This window comes from Papio anubis, chromosome 3, assembly GCF_008728515.1.
Source record: "Papio anubis isolate 15944 chromosome 3, Panubis1.0, whole genome shotgun sequence".
NCBI lineage: Eukaryota > Metazoa > Chordata > Mammalia > Primates > Cercopithecidae > Papio > Papio anubis.
In genome coordinates, this window is record NC_044978.1 from 182745906 (window position 1) to 182771533 (window position 25628).

General features: G+C 41.5%; 2 protein-coding genes across 4 annotated transcripts in view; both read left to right on the forward strand.

The window, feature by feature from the left end:
* The first annotated feature begins 5288 nt into the window (after window positions 1-5288).
* Window positions 5289-25628, forward strand: part of POLN (DNA polymerase nu) — a 168719-nt gene continuing 148379 nt past the window's right edge. The window contains exons 1-2 of one of the 2 annotated variants that reach the window (XM_031664783.1): window positions 5289-5367; window positions 18322-18466. In XM_031664783.1, the coding sequence (XP_031520643.1) occupies window positions 18334-18466 (133 nt within the window). In that variant the 5' untranslated portion in view covers window positions 5289-5367; window positions 18322-18333. Of the gene's footprint in view, window positions 5368-17996; window positions 18467-25628 lie in introns of those variants that run through there. The other variant, XM_031664784.1, reaches the window with a different exon arrangement.
* HAUS3 (HAUS augmin like complex subunit 3) lies at window positions 5294-15804 on the forward strand. Of its 2 annotated transcripts, none has more exons than XM_009200518.4 (5): window positions 5294-5367; window positions 6310-7365; window positions 8362-8801; window positions 11266-11494; window positions 15477-15804. In XM_009200518.4, the coding sequence occupies exons 2-5, from the start codon at window positions 6457-6459 to the stop codon at window positions 15708-15710; spliced, it is 1812 nt and encodes a 603-aa protein (XP_009198782.2). In that variant the 5' UTR covers window positions 5294-5367; window positions 6310-6456; the 3' UTR covers window positions 15711-15804. The 2 variants fall into 2 exon arrangements, with proteins under 2 accessions (XP_009198782.2, XP_009198829.2); XM_009200565.4 differs by having other exon boundaries at window positions 5302-5895.

A 25628-nucleotide genomic window follows, 5' to 3' on the forward strand; every position in this document is an offset into this window, starting at 1 on the left:
GCACCTGGAGCTGAGTGAAGGCGGGTTTGAGGCAGGTGCCCCTACAGGCCTGTTGGCCAACTGGATGCTCTTGTTGCTCTTGTCCCAGAGGCACTGGGACTTTGCCTCTGGCTCTTGTGCTGGGGCCCTGCTGGCCCTGCTGGCCGAGGACAGCCGACCCCTTGGGGTGCTCCATGCCAGCCAGGAACCCTCTGCATAGAGGCTGCTAGCTCTCAGAGCTGCACTGTGAGAATTCTCCTGCACCTGTTCCCAGAACTACCTGGGTATGGCTTCTGCTTCCTGTGGGGACCTGCCGTGCTGAGGTGAAGTGAGATGGCATGGCCAGCCATCCCCTTGTGCCGGTGGTGACCGTGGAGACACAGGCTCCTGTCATGCCCATCATGGGGTGGTGAGGTGATGAGACTTCGTGCAATGGGGAGAAGAGGTCTTGCTCTCACCCAAACAAGCCGGGCTGGCTGCCTGCTCCCCCCCAGGGAGGCCTTTTGGAGGGAACGCCCCTGGAAGCAGAGACCTCTGATCTGCCAGGCCAGGGTTGGGGCGGTGTGGGCCCAGCTACCCTGGTGCAGAGGAAGGAGTCCTGGGGGGCCCAGCAATGGGCAGCTGAGAGGACATGCCTGCTTTGAGTGCTGGAGAATTGATGGAGCTGGGTGGTCATACGGGGGCTCCTGAGTGTGGAGTCGCCACACTGTGCACATGGCAGCTATGCATTGGAGATGGCCCAGTGGGACCCGCCAGCAGGTTGTGGGGTGGCCATGGAGGGTACCTGCCGGGGGCCTCGGAGGAATCTGAGCTCCCCCAACCCCCAGCAGCAGAGTCTGGATCGTTGAACCTGTGTGCGCCCCAGGAGCCCTCGAGGCCATTAGTGGGGACACCCCAGGAAAGAAATCAGTTCCTCCTGGGAATGTGGCTGGGGCCTCAGAGCCACCAGGATTTGGTCGTTCATGTAAATGTGGACGTTTAAATCCCAAATATTATGATTTGGGATCACCACTACTGTTTTCTATCGAGGGCATGCAGGTGCCAGGGGCTGTGCCCAGTTCTATGTATGATTGGTACCTGGTATCATCATGCTGGGCCCTTCTCACAGGTGGCACACTGAGATTTGGGGATGCACCCCTCCCCTGCTCACCAGGCTGGAGGGTGGGATACCTGGGACAGGATCCCTGTCCTTTGGGAAGCCCTTGATTCTCCAAGCAGAGTCCATCTCTGTTTTCCATCTTTGTGCTTGTTGGGTTATAGCAAGTCCTTCTCCAAGTAGGACATCTGCATTACAGCAAGTCCCCCTACAAGTAGGACACCTGCCTGCAGCCTCCCACCCACCCTCTTCTTGGCAGCCTGAATGACCTCAAAGGTCTCCTTGCTCACCTCCCTAAAATCCTCCTCTGGGTCCCCATGGCCTCCGGATTAAACCCAAACACCGCCATTTGTCCTTCAGCTCAATTCGGCCCACCCCTGCACTGACTTTAGCCCCCTACTCCCACCTGCTCCCTGCATTCACCAGCTCAGGCACAACCTCCTCTGGGAAGTGGGCCCTGAGCCCCCTATATCCCTTCCCACCACATTTTGCTGAGATTATGGCCACCCAAATTAGGCACTGGAATCATCTGGGCTAATCGCCACAGGACCTTCTCACATTACTCCTTCCTCCTTTCCTAGTCGCTGGCCAGGTCAGCCCCGTGCACTCCAGCCTCATGGGGATCTTTCTAGAATGTAAACGGTTATGCCACTGACCTGCTGAGCCTCAGGGGCTCACAACTCCTCCTCCTGTCCTGAGGCCCTTTCTGACACCCCACCAGTCCCAGTCTCCGCTGCCAGCCCTTGTGGTCCCCATTCCTCCCCACTTCAAAGGCCCTCTCCACATGGCCACCTTGGTGAATGAACTCTGTCACCTCCTTTGGGCTTGTGCTGACCCAAACCTGCTCCTGAATTTGGGGACTGAGTTCTCACTTTGTCACATGAATGTCAACAGGATGGAAAACAAACTCTTTCCCAACCCTATGGTCTTCTTTCTTCTTAATAGGAAGGATTAGTAGGAAGAATAGGAAGAAATGCCACTCCCTGCTCAGCTGGAAACCCCAGAGTCTCCCGGACCCAGGCTAGTCATCAGGCCCCAGGCTCTGCCAGCTCCTGCAGCTCCCTCTGTCCAGCTCTCTCCTCCTCTCCTACATGCTGCAACAGTGGTCCTGTATCTTGTCTCTTACCACCTTTTGTCATTTTTGGTCTTGCAGAATTAGGCTTCTAACACACATCTGAGAATTCACTCTCCTGATTGAAAACACCCCCCATTCTCCATTGCTTGCAGAATAGAGTCCCACAAAATTCATGGAAAACTACATCTAAAACAAATAGTCTTTAGCATCTGACTGTTACTTCTAAAGTTTAAAAATAGTCTGAAAAGATATTGTCCAAAACCTAAAATATTTTTTAAATACTAATAGGAGAAAATCGCTTCCACAGGAAGGAGAAAAAGCAAACAGCAAAGACACTTGATCCTCACAGCTCTGTCTTTAGGTCTGTTTAGTCCATTATATTCTCATGGGCTTTCTTAGGGAGGATTAATTCCTGAGTTCCATTTATCTTTTGGCCTTACTGAAACTCCATATAATTTTGACTGCTGAAAAGAAAGCTTACCCTGGAAATAAGTGTAACATACTTGCTTTCTTAAATTCCCAAGGCAAGCGGAAGAAAACTTTCCATGTCTGTATAGTTAAACCTATTGTGTTTGTCGTTTGTACTCTAGGGGCTGATACTGTTGTAATTTTTACTTAATGTTTTTATGGCTTTTATGGTCTCGTAAGCACCTTTGCAACAAATAACTATGGTCAGCAATTCAAAATCAGATGGAGAATTAATTTGTGGCCCAAGAAACCACCCAGGAGTCACTAGGAAAGTGGGTTTCTAGAACTGCCTTCAGGGCTCTGGAGTGCACCCCTCCTGCCCTCCAGGGATCTCTTTCTATAAAGGAGCCCCTTGTCTTTCTGCCATCTTTAATGCTGTCTCCTCAGAGTTCCTCCTTGCAGTCTATAAATATCCCCAAGTTCCTCTCATTTTCAAACAAAACAAAATAAAAAATCCTCCCCTCAGCCCTGCATTCCCACCCCCTCAGCTTGTGTCTTTTTGCATGCTCTCTCTCTCTCCTTTGTCTGTCTCTTGTCTGTCTCTCTCTCTGTGTCTCTGTCTCTGTGTCTCTTTGTGTTTGTCTCTGTCTCTGTTTTTCTGTCTCTTTGTCTTTGTCTCTGTCTCTCTGTGTCTCTCTCTCTGACTCTGTCTCTCTGTCTCTGTCTCTGTGTCTCTGTGTCTGTCTCTGTCTTTGTCTCTCTGTCTCTGTGTCTGTCTCTCTCTGTCTCTGTCTCTCTGTATCTCTGTCTCTCTGTCTCTGTCTTTGTCTCTGTGTGTCTCTGTCTGTCTCTCTGTGTCTCTGTCTCTGTGTCTGTCTCTGTCTTTGTCTCTGTCTCTGTGTCTGTCTGTCTCTGTCTCTCTGTGTCTCTGTCTCTCTGTGTCTCTGTCTCTCTGTGTCTCTCTGTATCTCTCTCTCTCTGTCTCTCTCTTTCTCTCTGTCACGCTCCTCCCACTCAGTCTTTGCCTCATCAGCAACATTTCTGGAAGGCGTTGCCTGCACAGCTCCCACTTCCTTCTGTCCAAACTGGCTCAACTCTGTCTCCTGATGCACACCCCCGGACCTCCAACCCCGGGCTGCAGGGGTCCTCCCACCAGGCCTCCCCTTTCCAGCATCCCTGGTTTCCCTGCCTGCAGATTGGGCACCACTCTGAATTTTTTCCCGTCATGTTTGTTTTTCAGATCATTTTAGGCCTCATTGACTTTTAAAAGAGGAGGATAAAAACGTAAAACAAGTGAAGAATGAATAGGAAAATCTTTGACTCTATCAGATTACAATATTTGCCTTAGAACATTCTTATTTCTCTCCTTGAAAATGTTAAGGAGAACTATCCAAACGACTTCTACCTAGTCACCCTGGACTAGAAGATTGTCTAACAAGCCACCTTTAGGGTCATTTGAAGCTGAAGGGAGGGAGTTCCATTATATTTACCCATGACCAAAGCCCCTGCTAACCTGTGGAAGACTGAGGAGTGGCAAAGGATTTTTGTTTGATAGAGATGCAAACGAATTCTGTCCAATAGAGAGGTCTGGTTTCACTGGGCTGTAGGGCATCAGCCAGATTCGCATGAAATTTAGCAGTCCCGTTTCAGTCATCTTTCACTGACTGCCATCCTCTTTGGAAATAGTGTATCATCCTCCCTGAGTTAAATACATCGTTGTATTTAACTCAGGCCCCTCCGTTTATGTGAGTTCATTTCTAACATTTTGAAAATGGAATTGTGGAGGAAGTCAGCTTTTTTTTTTTCTTTTGATTCGGAGTCTTGCTCTGTCGCCCAGGCTAGAGTGCAGTGGTATGATCTCGGCTCACCGCAGACTCCGCCTGCCTGGGTTCAAGTGATTCTTCTGCCTCAGCCTCCCGAGTAGCTGGGATTACAGGCACCCACCACCGCGCCCGGCTAATTTTTGTATTTTTTAGTAGAGATGGGGTTTCACCATCTTGGCTAGGCTGGTCTCGGACTCCTGACCTCATGAACCACCCGCCTCGGCCTCCCAAAGTGCTGGGATTACAGGCATGAGCCACCGCGCCCGGCTGGAAGTCAGCTTTTACATAGTGGTCAGGTGAGGGATTGGGAATTAAGTGCTTTTGCAAAATAAAGTTCATTGTAAAAGATTCTAAGCGAACAATCCCTAACCCTTAAAATGTACCAGGCACTGCTCCGGCTGCTATGGATGTGGGAACTCGTCTCTCTCGGGGGACAGCGCTATCACCGCCGGGCTCCAGCCTGTCTCCCAACCACCAACCTGTGCTTCTCTTTGTACCCCTCAAAAGTGCCTTCAGAGGGTTTAGATTGAGGTACGGGGCAGGGCAGGCCTGAAGCACAACCGACGGCTCCGTTGAGAGCAGGCCCGCAGCTTCGGCTCCGCAGAGGGCGCCCCACTATACCCTACCGCACTCCTCTACATCCCAATCCTTGCCCAGGCCCCGCCCCTGCCTGGACCCTGTCCCCGCCCTGCCCGGCCGAGACCCCGCCTCTCTCTGGCCTGCGCCCCGCCCAGGAGGCAGGTTGCTCGCCGCGGCCGGGGGCGGAGCGCCGCCTGCTCAGCTCCACCCCATAGTCCAGCCTCGCCGACTCCGCCTCTTTTGACACCACGCCTGCGCAAACGGTCATCCCCGCGACCACGCCACCGCCTTGCGCGTGCGCGTGCGCGTGCGCGCGTCCAGGCGCTCCCGTCAGGCAGTGCGAGGCGCGCGGGTTACGGAGGGCGGTGGCGGCGGGTTCCTGTGAGAAGCTAGCGGAGCTTTCTCAGGTGACTGACGCGGGGCTCGGTTCTGGGCGCCGGGGTGTGGGACTGGAGGAGTGGCCGCGATCCCCGACTGCACCCCGCTGCCTCTTCTTTTCCTGCGCTTCTGGGGACTCCTTCCAGGTGCTCCGGCAGCTGTCCGGGCATCACGGCCCGGTCGGCGGGACGAGGAGCTGGGGCGGGGGCTGCGCAGGGCCGGTCACCCCGGTGTCTGCAGCTCGGTGTCGACGGCGATTCGGTGGGCTTCTGCGTTTGTTCTGTTAGCGTGCTTAGGTGTCACAGCTGGGTGACTCTCGGAAGGAAGGTTTTGCCGCTGGCGCGTCAGGTGTATCGCAGCCTCGGGGCCGCGGATCCCTGGGCCTGACGCCGCCTCTGGGGTTCGCGCGGCCCCGGCGTCCGGGCTGCCTCAGCGCTGGCTGAAGGCCGGCCCGAAGCGCCCTTAATTGTGGCCGCGCGCTTCCCTGCTGCTCCTGCTCTTCTCCGCGCCGCGGTAGTGGACTCTGGAGGTAGAGCCTTGCCCGACGAGTCGTTGAGGTAAATAGTTGATTCTTCAGAAGATGTGCCATACTTATTTGCGTTTTCTTACATCCGGAGGGCAGGGAAGAGAGGCTGCCTAGCCTCCTGGTGACTTGGGTTTGTTTGGACCCATTTATTTTGAATTACAAACAAACGTTGCTCTATAAAGAGTAATGCATTTTAAACCATTTTATCTTTGGAAAAAACGATAAAGTGGATCCAAATAGATCCACTTTCTTGTTAATTAATTTTCGTTACTTTTGGGGTTTTCTGAGAACTAGCCTAATTGTTTCTCTTTATCATCATCAAACATTGCAGCTACGACCGCCTGTCAATTATCCTGCTCTCGGATATCGTGTGATATGTGTCTGTCTTCTTTTTAAAAACACTGTCGTCATATTTGTGGTCTAATACTTGTTTTCTTCCCCCCAGGAGGAATCATTATAGATTCTAAAAATAGATTTTCCCTTCTCTGTGGACTTGGTATAAAACGTAGCTTTTTTTTCTATTTGGATTTATTTTCTAAAAATCAACACCGTAAACCCATATCAGATACAACAAAATTGGGGTAGTTAAACCATGAGTTGTGGAAATGAGTTTGTGGAAACATTAAAAAAAATTGGTTTTCCCAAAGCTGATAATCTTAATGGAGAAGACTTTGACTGGTTGTTTGAGGGCATTGAAGATGAATCGTTTCTGAAGTGGTTTTGTGGGAATGTGAATGAACAGAACGTGTTGTCTCAAAGAGAATTGGAAGCTTTTAGCGTTCTTCAGAAATCAGGCAAGCCCATCCTAGAAGGGGCGGCATTGGATGAAGCTCTTAAAACGTGTAAAACTTCTGATTTGAAGACACCTAGACTGGATGACAAAGAGCTGGAGAAATTAGAGGATGAGGTTCAAACTCTACTGAAATTAAAGAACCTAAAAATTCAGCGGCGTAATAAATGTCAATTGATGGCTTCAGTAACTAGCCACAAATCTCTGAGGTTAAATGCTAAAGAAGAATCAGCCACTAAAAAGCTGAAGCAGAGTCAAGGAATTCTAAATGCAATGAATGCTAAGATCAGTAATGAACTTCAGGCTCTTACTGATGAAGTTACACAATTGATGATGTTCTTCAGACATTCTAATTTAGGTCAAGGGACAAATCCACTGGTATTTTTATCGCAATTTTCCTTGGAAAAATACCTAAGTCAGGAAGAGCAAAGCACAGCAGCATTAACTTTGTATACCAAAAAACAGTTCTTTCAGGGTATACATGAAGTAGTTGAAAGTTCAAATGAAGACAATTTTCAACTTTTAGATATACAGACACCATCTATTTGTGATAATCAAGAAATCCTTGAGGAGAGACGACTAGAGATGGCTAGACTGCGGCTGGCGTACATTTGTGCTCAACATCAATTAATTCACTTGAAAGCAAGTAATTCAAGCATGAAGTCAAGTATAAAATGGGCAGAGGAGAATCTTCATAGCCTAACCAGCAAGGTAAGCATAAGAAATGGGATTGGATTCACATTGTAATTATTGTTAGGAATAGAGGATATAATATTGCTATTGAAGTACTTTAGAATGGGGCATCTAATAAGAGATTACATTTTATTTTCTCATTGTTCAGTGTTTATTTGTTATCTGTGTCAGTGTTTCATACAAATAGATCCGTATGTTAATGGAGGGCAGCAATAGTAATTATCTCAACCACATTATCTAGTTTATTTTAAACAAACGTGCTTTAATTTGCATTCTGAATTTTAAATTTGTGTAATGCAGATACAGACTGGACTGAAATTTTCTTTTTAGGATGTGGCTAGAAACTAATTGCTTTATTTTGGATATTCTGCCTCATTTGCTCCAACCAGAGCATAGTGCTAATGAAGTCAGAGGTCCAGGTTCAGTAGACTGAAACTGATTTCTTTTTGAGAATATATGGATAAATGTATTGCAGATGTCTGTCTGCACTCTTGGAGAGCTTGCTTTCTTGGTAATATAACTGCTAGATACTTGAGTAAAAAATGTAACATTTCTGAATCTGAATATCAGCACCAGGTTAGTTTCTATAGCTGACAAAAAACTGGAATAATATAGGAAATCCAATGGTTGTGTAGAAGTGCTAAAATCAGCTGGCTGACTAGGACCTATTGAGGTAATTTTAACTTAAGAAAAACTAGTAACATACACTTGGATTCAGTGAATAGTGTGCTATTAATAATGATTTTGATTGAGTAAAACAAGTATAATAAGATCTCTATTTTGGTAGCCATTACTATGTATATGGTAGTAATAGTAAAATTTAGTTAATTCATATCCTTGATTTAGTCCACATTTTTCCCTTTTAAACTGTAATTTTGGTTTATATGAATATTAAATTAGTTTTCATTCATTGAGCTTATTATCTGGTCACCTAAAGTGGAAAGTGAAAATAATCTTAAGATGATTTCAAATTTAGGCATACGGTTTGAAATGTGATTGCTTTTCTTTGTATAGGCTGTGGACAAAGAAAATTTAGATGCTAAAATTTCTAGCTTGACCAGTGAGATTATGAAACTTGAAGAACAGATCACTCAAATAAAAGACAGAAGTTTACCTGCTGTGGTAAGAGAGAATGCCCAGTTATTGAATATGCCAGTGGTAAAGGGAGATTTTGATCTGCAGATTGCTAAACAAGATTATTACACAGCAAGACAAGAGTTAGTTTTAAATCAATTAATAAAACAAAAGGCATCATTTGAACTTCTACAGTTATCGTATGAAATTGAATTAAGGAAGCATTGGGACATATATCGTGAACTTGAAAATTTGGTTCAAGAACTTAGTCAAAGTAACATGATGCTCTACAAGCAATTAGAAATATTAACAGATCCATCAGTTTCTCAGCAGATAAATCCAAGGAATACCATTGATACTAAGGATTATTCTACTCATAGGTATGTATGCTTCATTGTTTCCTTAGTAAATTTTTCCTTTTGTTTTTGCAAAATACTAGAGAGAGTTTGAGCTAAAATTTTGGAAGTTTTTAACAATTCTTTGCATTTCACTTTTGATCTTTCTATTTTTTTTCTATTTTCGTATGCCTTTTTTTCATTTTTAGTTTTTTTGCTGCCTTTTCCATTTATGTTAGATCTGAAAATAGCTACTTTATAGCTTAAGTGGATGAGGTGGAGGAATGAATGGGTTTTGTTCCCCTTTAGACATTATTATTTATATACCTTATTTTAGATTTGGGGCAGGAAGTTTGAATACAGCTTAGCCTGGTAGGTATTGCTGGGCGGGAGATTGACTGCATTTGGAGAAGGTAGCAGTAGAGAGGGGAGAAGACTTCATTTCTGTGTGTAGTCAGGAGAATCATTGAGAATGAATGCTAGTTCCCAAGCTTCATCTGGATGTCTGAGCAATTGATGGCAGAGGGATACTGAAAATTGGAGGGCTGAAGTAGTCTTAAGACCTCAAAAATCTGGCTCCTACTCCTCATTTTTCTCCAGGACTAGGGTAAGAGCATCTAATCTTTTTGTTTTCTTATTAATAAAATGAGGGGCCTGGATAGGGTTGCCTTATTGCACAATTTCAGGTGGTACCATTGACATCATGATCTATGTGAATAATACCCCTGAAATTGTGTAGTTACATCTGTAAGACTGTAATTGGCAGCTTTGGGATTGAACCAGTTTTAGAAAGTCTGTTACAACTTGATTAAAAAAATAACTTTTTTAAAAATTCTGAGCAGAAGTTTACTATTATAGCTATTTATGTAACTATTTACATTTTACATTGTTTAAAATTTACATTTATTTTTATATTTTACGTTGTTTACAATTTTAGTTTTTCTCTTTTAATCCCACCACAATCCAGTAATACAGGTAGGTTAAGATGTGGATGGCCGGGCGCGGTGGCTCAAGCCTGTAATCCCAGCACTTTGGGAGGCCGAGAGGGGCGGATCACGAGGTCAGGAGATTGAGACCATCCTGGCTAACACGGTGAAACCCCGTCTCTACTAAAAATACAAAAAAATTAAGCCGGGCGAGGTGGCAGGCGCCTGTAGTCCCAGCTACTCGGGAGGCTGAGGCAGGAAAATTGTGCGAACCCGGGAGGCGGAGCTTGCAGTGAGCGGAGATCTGGCCACTGCACTCCAGCCTGGGCGACAGAGTGAGACTCCATCTCAAAAAAAAAAAAAAAAAAAAAAAAAAGATGTGGAGTAGTTAAGATGTGGAAATAAGTCTCAGAGATTGATTTGCCCTAGGTTTCACGTAACAGAAAACTCAGACCTAGACCTAGGTCTTCTGTTTCAAATTCGTTGCTTGCTTGCTTGCTTGTTTTTTCCTTCCTTCCTTTCCTTCCTTTCCCTCCTTTCCCTTCCTTTCTCTCTCTTTCTCTCTTTCTTCCCTTCCTTCCCTTCCTTCCCTTCCTTCCCTTACCTTTCTTTCTTTTAAGACAAGGTCTCACTCTCTTGCCTAGGTGGGAGTGCAGTGATGTGATGATAGCTCACTGCAGCCTCCAGCTTCTGGGCTCAAGTGATCCTCCTGCCTCAACTTCCTGAGTAGTTAGGACTACAGGCATGTGCCGCCATGCCTGGCTAATTAAAAAAAAAAAAAATTATTTTTGTAGACATGAGACTTCAATATGTTGCCAAGTCTGGTCTTGAACTCCGGGGCTCAAGTAACCCTCCTACACTGCTGGGATTACAGGCATGAGCCATAGCCTGTTGTTTCTACTATATCATCGTTATATTCTGTGAGACAAGTGTTATCTTGGGAGGTATCTCTGAATTGCACTTTGAAGTAGGTTAGTGGCAGTTAAAGTTAAGAAGAATTTTATATCTAAAACTTGGATGGTGGGGAAACTGGGATTCAGTAATAAACTGCTTATCTAATGTAGTAGTTAGAATATATATTTCTGTACTGAGATAGTGTTACAGTTAGAGTGGTTTCAGTTGCTTGATTTTTGCAGGAACACAAATTATTATTATTACTATTATTATTTCTGTTTTTGGAGATGGCGTCTCACTCTGTTGCCCAGGCTAGAGTGCAGTGGCGCGATCTTGGTTCACTGCAACCTCTGCCTCCTGGGTTCAAGCAATCCTCCTGCCTCAGCCTGCTGAGTAGCTGGGACTATAGGTGCATGCCGCCATGCCTGGCTAACATTTTTTTGTATTTTAGTAGAGATAGGGTTTTACCATGTTGCCCAGGCTGGTCTTGAACTCCTGAGCTCAGCCAGTCTGCCCACCTTGGCCTCCCAAAGTGCTAGGATTACAGGCGTGAGCCACTGTACCCGGCCAATATTTTTATAAGTTGTTACTTAGCTATCCCCACAAATGCCCCAATACAGTGGATTATAATTTTGAAAATGATACTGACTTGATAATTTTTCCCTATAATTTTAATTTTTACATTTTAGGCTTTACCAACTTTTAGAGGGAGAGAATAAGAAAAAAGAATTGTTTCTAACTCATGGAAACCTTGAGGAAGTGGCTGAGAAATTGAAACAGAATGTTTCTTTAGTACAAGATCAGTTGGCAGTATCTGCTCAAGAACATTCTTTCTTTCTGTCCAAACGGAATAAGGATGTGGACATGCTTTGTGATGCTTTGTATCAAGGAGGAAATCAGCTTTTGCTTAGTGATCAGGTGGGTATTTGCCATAGTAGTTAAAAATGCTTTTTTAAAAAATGCTTGTTTTAGAAGATATTAAAGAAAATGTTAACATGAGGAAAATATTACCCCAATTCCATTGCCTTAATATAAAATATATTTCTATGTCTCCTAATTTTTGTTCACATATAAATATGTTTTTCAGATAGTTTTGATGAGTGTGCACAGAAATTTAAAAATGTATACAATTTTTCAGACACAAAAGGATATGTAATGTTTATATTAGTGTTAAAAAATAAAACCGCCTCTGTATTTTTTTCACTCATCTTAGCAAACACAGGATTGCCTTTATATCTTTAAAATCCTCTGTGTACACTTACTGGTACATGCTCCTCCTAACATAATTCCTCTCTCATCTTCAAAGAGTAACTACCATGCTTAATTTTGTTCATCATTTTCTTGCTTTTATGTATAGTTTTATTGTACACATACATACACACACATATATATATATTCCTAGACTTAGTTTTGTATGTTTTTGAACTTTATATGCTGTTATACTGATGTTGGTATACCGAAGGTATGTATATTGAAGGTATGTATCCTTCAATGACTTGCTTGCTTTTTCAATGGCTTAACGTGTTTTTGAGACTCACTCATATGTAAAGCTATAGTTCATTCATAGTGTTCTCTTTTGTATAGTTAGTATTCCATTGTGTGATATTCCACAATGAAATTATCTGTTAGATTGACAGACATTTAGGTTATTTACAGTTTTTATTACTATAGATCTTACTCCTATGATAGTCTTGGATGTCTCATAGCTGCACAATTCCAGTTTCTCCACATCTTTGCCAACACTTATTTCCTGTGGTTTTTAAAATAGTGGCCATCCCGATGGGTGTGAAATGGTATCTGTGATTTGTTTTTTGAAAGGTTTCCCGTTACTGATTTTTGTCTTCTTGATCTATTGAGAATTGTATACAAATTTCCACTGTGATGGTGGATTCGAAAATTTCTCCACGTAGGCCAGGCGCAGTGACTCACGCCTATAATCCCAGCAGTTTGGGAAGCTGAGGTGGGTGGATCACAAGGTCAGGAGTTCAAGACCAGTCTGGCCAAGATGGTGAAACCCCATCTCTACTAAAAATACAAAAATTAGCTGGGCGTGGTGGCGGACAACTGTAATCCCAGCTACTTGGGAGGCTGACGCAGGAGAATCGCTTGAACCCGGGAGGCAAAGGTTGCAGTGAGCCGAGATCGTGCCTCTGCACTGCTTCGTGGGTGACAGAGCAAGACTTGGTCTCAAAAAAGAAGAAAATTTCTCCATGTAGTTGTATATCATTTTTTTCTCTATGGATTTTGAGTCTGTTTTATAAGTGATATCCAGGTTTAAAATCACAGTGAATATCCTGATTGTTTTAAATTGCAGTGAATTAAAGCATTTAGCATTACATAATGACTATTCCTGTGATGCTTTTTGTTTTAATATTATTTTGTCTAATATTAATATTCCTGTGTCATTTTTCTTTTTCTTAGTAATTGTAAGGCATATAGTTTTCTTTACACTTTTCCATTAAGTTTTTATTATTAGTTAAGTCCTGATTCACGGACCCAGGGTAGGGATCATCATGTACCTAGGTCCCCCTCTACCACCCTGGGAGAAGGATGGAGAACAGAGGAAAGGTGGGGTGGAGCCAGTTCAGATTTTCCCAGGAAGCGTGCCTTTGTCCCAGGTCAAGACCAAGGATATGGGGCAGAGGGACTTCTACACATGCCAGTACCATTTGCACACAGAGACATCACCCCCTTTAGCAGTCATTACCTTCTTGGAGTGGTAGAAGTCCAGGTAGTTCTGCCAGCAGTTCATGTTCTGGTTCTAGTTGACAAAGTGGCTGTCAAATGGGACAGTCCTGTAGTTCTTAATTTTGACCTTCATGTCTTCTGCCGTGGTGCTAACTTCTAAAGACCCTCAGCAAAGACCATAGTTTTGTTTTTACTTAGCATGATGAAATAAACATTTTTACTCTCTAAAGTTTTCTTAACTTTTAATGTTAACTATACTGTCTTGATTTAATTACTATGCCATTAATTTTGTAGCTGGTTATTGTTATTGGGCATTTTGATAGTCTTCATTTTTTTCTTTTATTTGCTCTTGAACAATATCATGTATATCTTTATGTATATAGCTTTTTGTTGTTGGATACTTCCATCTGGATAAATTCTCAGAAATAGGATCTTTGGGATTTTTTGTGCCGGGGCCATATATACACTTTCTTTTGCCGTTGATACTGCCAGATTGCCTTTTAAAGGAGTTTATAATGCTACCAGCACTATTTAAGCGTCCACTAGATACCACTGATCATTTGGCACACCATCATTTTATGAATTGCTAAAAAAAAAAAACTCTTAGTTAAAGCGACACAATGTTTTCTTATTAAGAATTTTTGTTTTTTATACTTAGTAGAAAAGATCTTTTACCTACCTATGTGTAGGTAGACATAGATTTTTATCATACCACTCTTGGACATATGTTAAAAGGAAAAAAAATAAGTCAATTTAAATGGTTAGGGTAGTTCTAAAGCATCATATTTCAATGTTCAATTCTTCTAAGTTATTTTTTGACTCAGAGCTGTCTGTAATTTTCCACACTGTATATCAAGAATGTTGATGAGAAAGTATTTCTTAAGAGTACCTGGCCAGAAACAGTCATGTGATGTTCTTGATTAAGATGCATCTTCATTTCAGATATGTTAAAATGTGAAAAAAATGCATCCAAGAATCACTAAAATATGGTAATTTCACTCTAATCTTATCAGTAGGTATCTTTAGCGTTTTTCCCTAGCTCAATGTGATGTAAAATGCTGTATCAATTTTAACTTGTGTTTCCATTATTAATGAAGCTGAACTTCAGTCTCTGTAGCAATATTTTAGTAACTGTATGATCTTTAGTATTTAATTGAAAGTAAAGATGAGATTGTTGTTTCTCAGTATATTCAAGTTTATCAAGTTTGTCTTAGAGGAGATCACTAAATGTAGATATAATGTTGAAATTACTTGATTTTCAAAAATATGTATTTTAAGAAGTACTGCTCTGTGAATTGGCATTTATGACAGGTCTTAGGTAGTCATTCTTGAACTTGTATGTTAGAATCATCAGGGAGCATATCAAAATGCAGGTTCCTAGCTCTGTACAGAGATTAAGTAATTTAATCTAGTAGGGGGTACAGGAATCTGTATTCATAACAAGTACCTCAGATAATTGTGCTTGTGGACCATGCCTAGAAGCTGTAGAAAATTGAGGGTAGTTAGAGCAACAGATTTTTCTGAGAACCTCTTTGGTGATACTGGCTAAAATTTATAAGTAGAGTGCTTGATTAGAAAGCTATGAAAACTTGTTAATCTAGTTTAAATGCTAGACACTAAGGATTTTGAATTTACTATAATAAATGTGAAGGGTCGGCATGTCTAGATTCTTGAGCAGGAAAATTAAATGATTAGTCAGCATAATTTTCGTGGAATGTCATGTAATTCCGTTTGGTAAGATAATAAAAAATAAAAAATGGAGATTTGTGTTGAGATAATTCTCTTTTATTGGTCTTCATTTCAACTTTCTCTGTACTTTCTGTCTAGAATAAATAAGGTTTGACTAATTAAGCAGAATATAAGCTCCATGAGGGAGATTTTATTCATTCTTGTATCAGTAATCTCTAAAACAGTACTTGGCACAATAGTATTTGTTGAATATATGAATGCACAGAACAGCGTACATATCAAGTACTCTTCAGGAAGAGTTTCCTTTGAATCACTTAAAATTACCTATCAGAAGCTGTTGCAATTAATCTTACTTAGAATTTATATTAAACCTATTATGGATTTTAAATTGAGGCTTATTTATTGCTAAAATTGTGGGAAGTTATTGTCATTTAAAGTCTTTCCATGTAAATTATACTTTAATTTTATAATTTTTGTTAGGAAAAAAGTGTTTGAATTTTTATTTTTATTTTCCTTTTTTTAGGAGTTAACAGAGCAGTTTCATCAAGTTGAATCTCAACTGAATAAGCTAAATCATCTCCTCACTGATATTCTTGCTGATGTGAAGACAAAAAGAAAAACTTTGGCAAATAATAAATTACATCAAATGGAAAGAGAATTATATGTGTATTTTTTAAAAGATGAAGATTATCTGAAAGATATTGTGGAGAATTTAGAAACTCAATCAAAGATTAAGGCTGTTAGTCTTGAAGATTGAAAATTACTGGAAACCGAATCTTTATTACATGTGCTCTTTTATTTATTAGGAGGAGACTGTGTATAATAAACACTACGAAATTTTTAAAATTTGAGGTCAATGGGACATTTCGTTTGATGAATTCAAGTATTAATTTGGCTTTTTTCTCATGTGGTACATTCAGAGTACCAGTGCTTTTTATGACTTGAGCATGTTAGTGGTACTTAGTCCTGGTAATTTTTTACTTATTGGGAAAAAGCATTATTACATAATTCAAATATTTTTAAATATAGTTATCTCTCTCCTTTACTTTCTTTTTAGAAATAGAAATTTTCTGCTGTTAAATTTTTTTTTTTTTTTTTGAGATGGAGTCTCACTCTGTCTCCAGGCTGGAATGCAGTGGCACGATCTTGGCTTACTGCAACCTCCACCTCCCAGGTTCAAGCAATTCTCCTGCCTCAGCCTCCCAGGTAGCTGGGACTACAGGTGCGCACTGCCACGCCTAGCTAATTTTTTGTGTTTTTAGTAGAAATGGGGTTTCACCATGTTGGCCAGGATGGTCTCCATCTACTGACCTCATGATCCCCTCTCCTCGGCCTCTCAAAGTGCTGGAATTACAAGCATGAGCCACCACACTCAGCCGCTATTAAATATTTTAAAATGTGTAGAACTTCTAGTCAGCATTTTTAAATCTTAATTTTAAATGTAGACCTTAATATGTGAAATAGCCAGGTCCCCTCGTGTTTGACTGTCAGATAAAATTTTGCTGCTCAAATTGTATTACTCCATAATTCCCTGCTATGGACCTTTAGACTGTTTTAATGTCCCTACTTGTATCGCAGAGTATTAGGACTTCCTTGGCCATCATTCATTTTAGAGTCTGAATTCTGGGGACTCAAAGTTTTCTACAAGACAGCTCAGCAGTGCTTTGACTTTAATGTGACTTACGTATCATAAATGACTTTCAAATGTAATTTGAATTTCAAAATTCTGTAAAAGTGGTTGTTCAAAAGATGTATGATACTATTTTAATCAGTTTAAGAGCAAAAATGTTTAATTATATTTAATAATGGTATTTGGGCAACCAGAAAATAAGGGTTGGTCTAAAATAATTTGAAGTAGCTCATCTGTTACTACATCAGATGCTTCTTGAGTGCCTAATTTACACGTGGCCTGTGACAAATACCTTGTGAGCTTTGTAGGAATACCTTTAAGAATATTCCTCACCTGTTTGTAATATGGAGTGCCAATCTAAAAACTACATGTTTTGGGTGGTCTTTGTGGAATTTTTTAGCTATAACCATCAGAAAACAGGCATACCTGGATGACAGATGAACCCTCTTGATTTTTGAAACCCATCGAACAAAAATATTTTCCAGTTATTGTGTTTGTTATTTAAAATGTTATGTAAACCTTAATTTTGTAGCAATAAATTTTGTTTACAATTTTGCTATCAGCTCCATATCACCTGAGCAACATTTTTGTTGTATGTATTTTTTTCTATTCTATCTTGGGATAGAGAGTTTACTTAAAATTTTTCTTTTCTCCAATAATGTGGAAAATATGTCATCTGGTTTCCTGGTTTATGGTAGCAAATTCTGTTTAAATTAGTGTCAGATATTTAGATGTGTGGCCAGACGCTTGATTTATTTAATTTGTTAATTTTTTGAGACAGAGTCTAACTCTGTCACCCAGGCTGGAGTTGAGCGGAACGATCTCAGCTCACTGCAACCTCTGCCTCCCAGGTTCAAGTGATTCTCCTGCTTCAGCCTCCTGAGTAGATGGGATTGTAGGCGTGCACCACTGCACCTGGCTAATTTTTGTATTTTCAGTAGAGACGGGGTTTCACCATGTTGGTCAGGCTGGTCTCAAACTCCTGACCTCAAGTGATCTACCCGCCTTGGCCTTCCAGAATGCTGGCATTACAGGTGTAAGCCACCATGCCCCTGCCCAGATGCTTGATTTATACTGTCCCCACCCAAACTTTCGCTTCCTCAGGCCAGGGGACCAGCAGGACTGATCAAGGCAGGGATGGTAGTTGTGTGTCTGCCATAACTACCCAAGTTAGTTATAATCATTGTGTTACTAGATATGTTTATTTGAAGATTTATTTTGTTTTTATTTTTTGAGACAGAGTTTCGCTTTTGTTGCCCAGGCTGGAGTACAGTGGCGTGATCTCAGCTCACTGCAGCCTCCGCCTCCTGGGTTCAAGTGGTTCTCCTGCCTCAGGCCTCCTGAGTAGCTGGGATTACAGGCGCCACCATGCCCAGTTAATTTTTCGTATTTTTAGTAGAGATGGGATTTCATCATGTTGGCCAAGTTGGTCTCGAACTCCTGACCTCAGGTGATCCATCTGCCTCGGGCTACCTTCAAAGTGCAGGGATTACAGGGAGTTACCTAGAAAATAAGTTCTTTATCTATTTACTATGATACCTGGATTGAGCCTCTAGCTATTTTGCTTTTTTCTTTCTATCTGTATTATTGGATGATTGATGCCTATTTTCTATGGTTATGAATATAGACATTTTAAATGAAAGTCTTGGTATATAAATTTTTCAAAATAATTGTATTTCCTGTTTTAAAGTCTTAGAATTAATATATGGGATTTACCTTATGTTAATCTTACATTTAGGATTTTGTGAAAATGGAAAGTTATGAGGCATTGGTAGGCTTTGATCTCTGTAATACACCGCTCTCCACTGTTGCTCAGAAGATTATGTCTGCTATGCGTTCAGGTGATTTAGTGGATTCTAAGACTTGGGGAAAGAGTACAGAGAGTAAGTAATTTTTATGAACCTTTCTCTCTCTTGATACTTTGAATGTTAGTTGTTCTAAAGACTAAGAATTGAAAATCGAATGCATGTAGACAGATGAAGCCCAGCTTCTGCCCCTTTTACACTCATTCAGTGCCGACTGAGCTTCTGCTTGCTAACTTTCATGTTCCCTTAACCTTCATTGCTTTAAAAATGTAACACTCTCTTCCTTATTCCAGGTATTTCTGTCAAACATTCCCTTAGAATCTGGATCAGGTATTTTAGTATCTTTGAAAGAGATGCTTTAATCTTGGTTCTCAGGTCATCAAACCTGTACATAGTATTTGCTATTGTGTGTGGTGAACGAGAGATATATTTTTGACAGTATGTGTATTATACTGCTATAGAAATGTAAACTCTTAGGTGGCAAGGATTATTGGATCAGTGTATATGGGTTTATGACGTGGTATAATAGTAAAGGCAGTGGGGCCGGGCGCGGTGACTTACGCCTGTAATCCTGACACTTTGGGAGGCCAAGGCAGGCGGATCATGAGGTCAGGAGATCGAGACCATCCTGGCTAACACAGTGAAAACCTGTCTCTACTAAAAATACAAAAAATTAGCCTGGCATGGTGGTGGGCACCTGTAGTCCCAGCTACTTGGGAGGCTGAGGCAGGAAAATGGCATGAACCCAGGAGACAGAGCTTGCAGTGAGCTGACATCTCCAGCCTGGGTGACAGAGCGAGACTCTGTCTCAAAAAAAAAAAAAAAATAGTAAAAGCAATGATATGCTCACAAATGTCACTGAAATGTTTGTAACACCAGGGTTTTTGGTGTTTTTTTGTTTTGTTTTTTGTTGTCTTTTTTTTGCTACTAGCAAAACAGTTTTTATTTTAAATTTGCAAGTCTGGGTCAATAATTTGTGATTAGTTTCTCCTTCTACAAAATAAGGTATAAGTGTGTGAGATATAATTGAGAAATGAAATTGAATTGAAATAATTGAGAATAGTGCTGAATATTAGCACAAAAGCTCTTATAAACACAGCTTCTTGATTAAAATACAGTTGCACTTAACGTTTTGATCCATTCATATTCAGGCAGCTGTTGCTTATATACTTGATTATAGTAAAAGTCACTAATAAACTGGTAAGAATTTTTAAGTGCGAATTACATGCCTAGCAATTGATAGTGTAAGACACTATCATAATCACATTTATTATTCCATATTTTTTTGAATAATAGAGTGGTGTATACTTGACAGAGGTGGAAATATACCCCCCTTCAAAAACTGGTAAGAATAATGAAATGCGTCTGACAGCTATAATATGAGGCTCTGATGAAAAATTTATGACAGTCCATCTCATATCAGCTCTTATTGTTGTCCTAAAATACCTTGTTAATGCCTGGGATGATCACTTGAGCCTAGGCGTTCGAGTCCAGCCTAGGCAACGTAGCAAGATCCCATCTCTGAAAATAAAATACCCAGTTAAAATTCTGACTTTTGTTTGTTAAGGTTATTGAGAAGATAAAAGAAAAATATATGATACTACTTTTCTCTCTTGGATTTGGAAAAATAGTGGAATTCTCATGAGGATTTTATATTTTCTATTGCTGTATAACATTATTACTACAAACTTACTGGCTTAAAACAACACAATTATTGTTGTACAGTTTCTGTGCATCAGGAGCCTGGACCTGACTCTGCTAGGTCCTCTGCAAGGGTGGACTCCAGGTATCAGCCAGGGCTGTTGTCTCTCCTGAGGCTGCAGTTGGGGAAGCACTCTCTTCTAAACTCACATGGTTGTTGACAGAATTCATTTTCTTACAGACTTCCAGACCGAGGGTCTCAGTTTCTCACTGGCTGGTGTGTGGAAGGTATCCCCAGTTCCTGTCATATGATCCTCTCTGTGGGCAACCTACAGTATGGCAGCTCACTTTTTCTAAGCCAGCAAAAGTCTCTCTAACAAGACTGACATTACAGTTTTATATAATGTGATCACATACATGCTGCTGCCTTTGGTGTATTCTGTTGGTTAGAAGCTAATCAATAGTCCCATTCCCACTCAGAGGGTTGGGGAGTTACGTGAGGACATGATACCAAGAGACAGGGATCATAGGACCACCTTGGAGTCTTTCCACCACAGATTCTCACCAGTTTTATTCCTTCATCATTTGAATCCAAATTAAAGTTGCTGGTGGATTATTGATGAGTGATGCTAGAGCTAAAGTTTTAATTGACTCTAGATTCTTGTCAAATACTGAGCTGTTATTATGTCAAATTATTCTAAGAAAAGTATTGTAAATTAGCCTTTCATTTCCATGAGCCTATTTCCTACCAAATAAATACCAAAAATAAACTCAGAAATTAATGGAAATAAACTACAAATACTTACTTTTACAAACACTAAGTCATACCAAACTGTTTTATACCTGTGATACTTGTCATTTTGGGGTCTAATTTTCTTATCTGCTAGACTGACTGAGGTGACTCAAGATACACTTTCAGTAAAGATTGGACTGTTATATCTTCTTGAAACAAGTATAGATCTTTATTTAAAAACACTTTATCATGAAAAACACTAAAAATGCAAAACTTAAATTAATGTAAGAGAATATCCATGTAACTACCACTTAGATTGCCAACACCTCAAAATTTACTTAATTAAAATTTACTCAATTAAAATCTCTCCGTGCTCAAATGTAGTCATTAATTATCCTGCCTTTTATGGCAACCACTTCATAATCATGGGGATTTTATATTATTCCAGATAACTTTTTGGCAGCGATTATTCATTTCTTACCACGTTGAATCCATCCTTGTTTTCTGAGGCACACAATTACACTACATGGCTCAATCTTGTTGCAGTCAGGTTTGACCAAATTGCCAGGTGCCTGTCAGTGCGTTGTGAGCTCAGGCAGGTGCCATTTCCAAGGGAGGCTCCAAGACAGCCTGCCTACTTCTCTGGCCTCTTTGCTTCCCGTCAGTCAGAGCTGAAATGATTCTTCTCCAACCCTGCAAATGCTAACAGTGTCCTAGAGGATTGTGGAACAACATGCTAAAGGATCCTGGGCCCCTGAGTGACTTTAGAAAACAGCTATACCACCTACTGAGACCATTCACCTCAGAACATGAGAGAGAAGTAAACTTACTTTTTTTTTTTTCCAAGACAGGGTCTTGCTCTGTCGCCCAGGCTGGAGTTCACAGCTCATTGTAGCCTAAACCTCCCAGATTCAAGCAATCCTCCCACCTCAGCCTCCTAAGTAGCTGGGAATACAGGCACTTGCCACCGTGTCTGGCTAATTTTTTATTTTTTTGTGGAGACGAGGTCTTGCTGTGTTGCCCAGACTGGTCTCAAACTCCTGGGCTCACATGATTCTCCTGCCTCAGCCTCTCAAAGTGCTGGGATTACAGGCCTGTCCTACTATTTTTTTTAGTATTATAAATTTTTTCCACAACATTTTTGGGGAGTCTCTTTGTAATACATTAGGAAACATGTTTTTTGTTTTTTTGTTTTTTTTGTTTTTTGAGATGGAGTCTTGCTCTGTCGGCCAGGCTGGAGTGCAGTGGCGCAATCTTGGCTCACTGCAACCTCCGCCTCTTGGGTTCACGCCATTCTCCTGCCTCAGCCTCTCGAGTAGCTGGGACTATAGGCACTTGCCACTGTGCCCGGCTAATTTTTTGTATTCTTTAGTAGAGACGGGGTTTCACTGTGTTAGCCAGGATGGTCTCAATCTCCTGACCTCATAATCTGCCCGCCTCGGCCTCCTAAAGTGCTGGGATTACAGGCATGAGCTACCGCGCCCGGCCACGTGTTTTTTTTTTTTTTTTAACTGAAATCTGTAATTCCACACAATTTTCTTTTCTTTTTTTTTTTTTTTTTTTTTTGAGACAGACTCTCACTCTATCACCCAAGCTGTAATGCAGTGGTGCGATCTCAGCTCACTGTGACTTCCCCTTCCTGGGTTCAAGGGATTCTCCTGCCACAACCTCCTGAGTAGCTGGGATTACAGGCACCCACCACCATGCCTGTCCAATTTTTGTATTTGTAGTAGAAACGGGGTTTCACCATATTGGTTAGGTTGGTTTTAAACTCCTGACCTCAAATGATCCATCCAACTGCCTCAGCCTCCCAAAGACATTTTCTTAAAATTTTTTTTACATATTTGTATACATGCATACATACATCATTTTAATATAAAATTGTGAGAAGGTTCAAGTTCATTTTTGCTTGTTGAACCCTCTCCCTTATTGTTAACCTATGTTAACAACTTAGTATGTGCCTTTTATATTTTTGTTAATTTTTTTCTATGATTATAGCTTCTGTGGCTGGAGAGTCATGCACTGCATAATGAATGATGTTTGGTCAATGACAGACTGCACATATGTTGGTGTTCCCATAAGATTATAATGGATCTGAAAAATTCCTGTCTCCTAATGACATCCTAGCCGTCCTATTGTCATGGCACAATGCATTACATTTTTTTTTCCCCTGAGACAGTTTCACTCTTGTCACCCAGGCTGGAGTGCAATGGCGCGATCTCGGCTCACTGCAACCTCCACCTCCCAGCTCAAGTGATTCTCCTGTCTCAGCCTCCTGAGTAGCTGGCATTACAGGCGCCCGCCACCACGCCTGGCTAATTTTTGTATTTTTAGTAGAGGCAGGGTTTCACCATGTTGGCCAAGCCAATCTTGAACTCCTGACCTCAGGTGATCTGCCCGCCTTGGCCTCCCAAAGTGCTGAGTTTACAGACATGAGCCACCGCGCCCGGCCACATTATGTTTTTGTTGTGATGCTGGCATAAACAAACCTACTGCACTACCAGGTGTATACAAGTATAGCACTCTGTATATAGTATATATCTATGTCATACCGTCAACTTACACAAACCTAAATGGCATAGCCTACTACACTGTACTGTACTATGTATAATTGTATATACAATTATATGTAGCACATAGTACTTGAAAACATGACTATGTTACTGGTTTATATATTTACAATAGTATATATACTTTTTATCATTGTTTTAGGGTGTACTCTTACTTATGGAAAAAAAGCTAATTGTAAAACAGCTCCAGGCAGGTCCTTCAGGAGGTATCCAGAAGAGGGTACTGTTATCATAGGAAGTGACAGCTCCATATGTGTTAGTGCCTCTGAAGACCTTCCAGGGGGACAAGATACAGAAGTAGAAGGTGGTGATACTGATGCTTTTTACCCTGTGTAGGCCTAGGCTAATATGTGTGTGTGTCTTAGTTTTAAGCAAGAAAGTTTAGAACTTTTTTTAAAAGTGAAATATCTTAATAGAGAAAAGGTTATGGAATCAAGATATGAAGAAAAAAATTTGTGTTCAGCTGTACAATGTGTTTTTGTCTTAAGGTAAATGTTATAAAAGAGTTCAAAAGTTCAAAAAATTTAAAAGTGTATAAAGTAAAAAATGTTAAAATACATTGATTTTATTATTGAAGAAAGAAAATTTTTAAAAATAAGTTTAGTGTGTCCTAAGTGTATAGTGTTTGTGAAGTCTACAGTAGTGTACAGTAATGCACTAAGGTTTCACACTCACTCCCCACTTACTGATTCACCCAGAGCAACTGCCAGTCCTGCAAGCTCCATTTATGGTAAGTGCCCTACGTAAGTGCCATTTTAAAATCTTTTATACCGTATTTTTACCTATGTTTAGATACACAGGTACTTACTGTTGTGTTACAGTTGCCTACAGTATTCAGTACGGTAACATGCTGTACAGGTTTGTAGCCTAGGAGCTATAGGCTAGACCATACAGCCTAGGATTGTAGTAAGCTATGCCATCTAGGTTTGTGTAAGTTCGCTATATGACAGCAGTCCCCAACCTTTTGGCACCAGGGACTAGTTTCATGGAAGACAGTTTTTCCATGGCATAGGGGTTGGGGGGATGCTTTCGGGATGAAACTGTTCCACCTCAGATCATAAGGCATTAGATTCTCATAAGGAGCTCACAACCTATTCCTCGCTTGTGCAGTTCACAGTAGGGTTCATGCTCCTATGAGAATCTAATGCTGCTGCTGATCTGACAGGAGGCAGAGCTCAGGTGGGAATGCTCTCTCACCTGCTGCTCACCTCCTGCTGTGTGGCCTGGTTCCTAATACTACAGACAGGTACTGGTCCTCAACTCAGGGGTTGGGGACCCTTGATCTGTGATGTTTTCATAACAATGAAGTCACCTAATGATGCGTTTCTCAGAACATACCCCACATGACTGTAATTATAGCTTGTATATATCTGTGCCAACCCGGCTCGTCAGGTAGCATTGGCTGAGGCATTTGTTGCAATGTATCACATTTCAGCTTCTGCAGGCTCAATTCTTCTAATCTCCAAGGCCACTCCCCAGTAAACTTTCTGCTGATAAATCTCAGTCTCAGGGAACCTGATCTGCTGCAGTTGGTGGCAGTTGTTGTCTGAGAAAATAGACATGTGATTTTAGAGTTTGGTCTCCCGCAGGTGAGCTGGCACTGATGACCTCATCACAAGTTGTGGGTGGAATGCAAATGGTAGTAGTGGAGTTTGGCTCAGCTGAGCGCGGTGGCTCACACCTGTAATCCCAGCACTTTGGGAGGCCGAGACGGGCGGATAACGAGGTCAGGAGATAGAGACCATACTGGCTAACACATTGAAATCCCGTCTCTACTAAAAATACAAAAAAATAGCCAGGCGAGGTGGTGGGCGCCTGTAGTCCCAGCCACTCGGGAGGCTGAGGCGGGAGAATGGCATGAACCCAGGAGGTGGAGCTTGCAGTGAGCCAAGATCGCGCCACTGCGCTCCAGCCTGGGTTGGCAAGAGCGAGAAGACTTTGGCTCAAGGTGGGTTTGTCTGGCTTACCAGTGGGAGCAGCTGCACCAGCTGAGACAATACTGCACATCTGAGAAGTACGAGGCAGTTGAAGACAACAGAATTGGATGGCTGTGGCTGGGAATAATAGATCCTTTGGAAAAATACAAAAAAAGGCCGTGGGTGATAAGCAATTAAAGGCTAAACGTGAAAGCCAGAGGGCTTCCTGGGCAGCCTATAAAGAGACAGCCTGTAGCCATAGACCCAAGACTTAGTCCTGATTGCTCCAGAGAAACTTGAATTTTCAGCTCTGGTGGTGTGCTAGGGGTTTTTTTGTTTTGTTTTGTTTTGTTTTGTTTTGTTTTTTTGGTGATACCTAG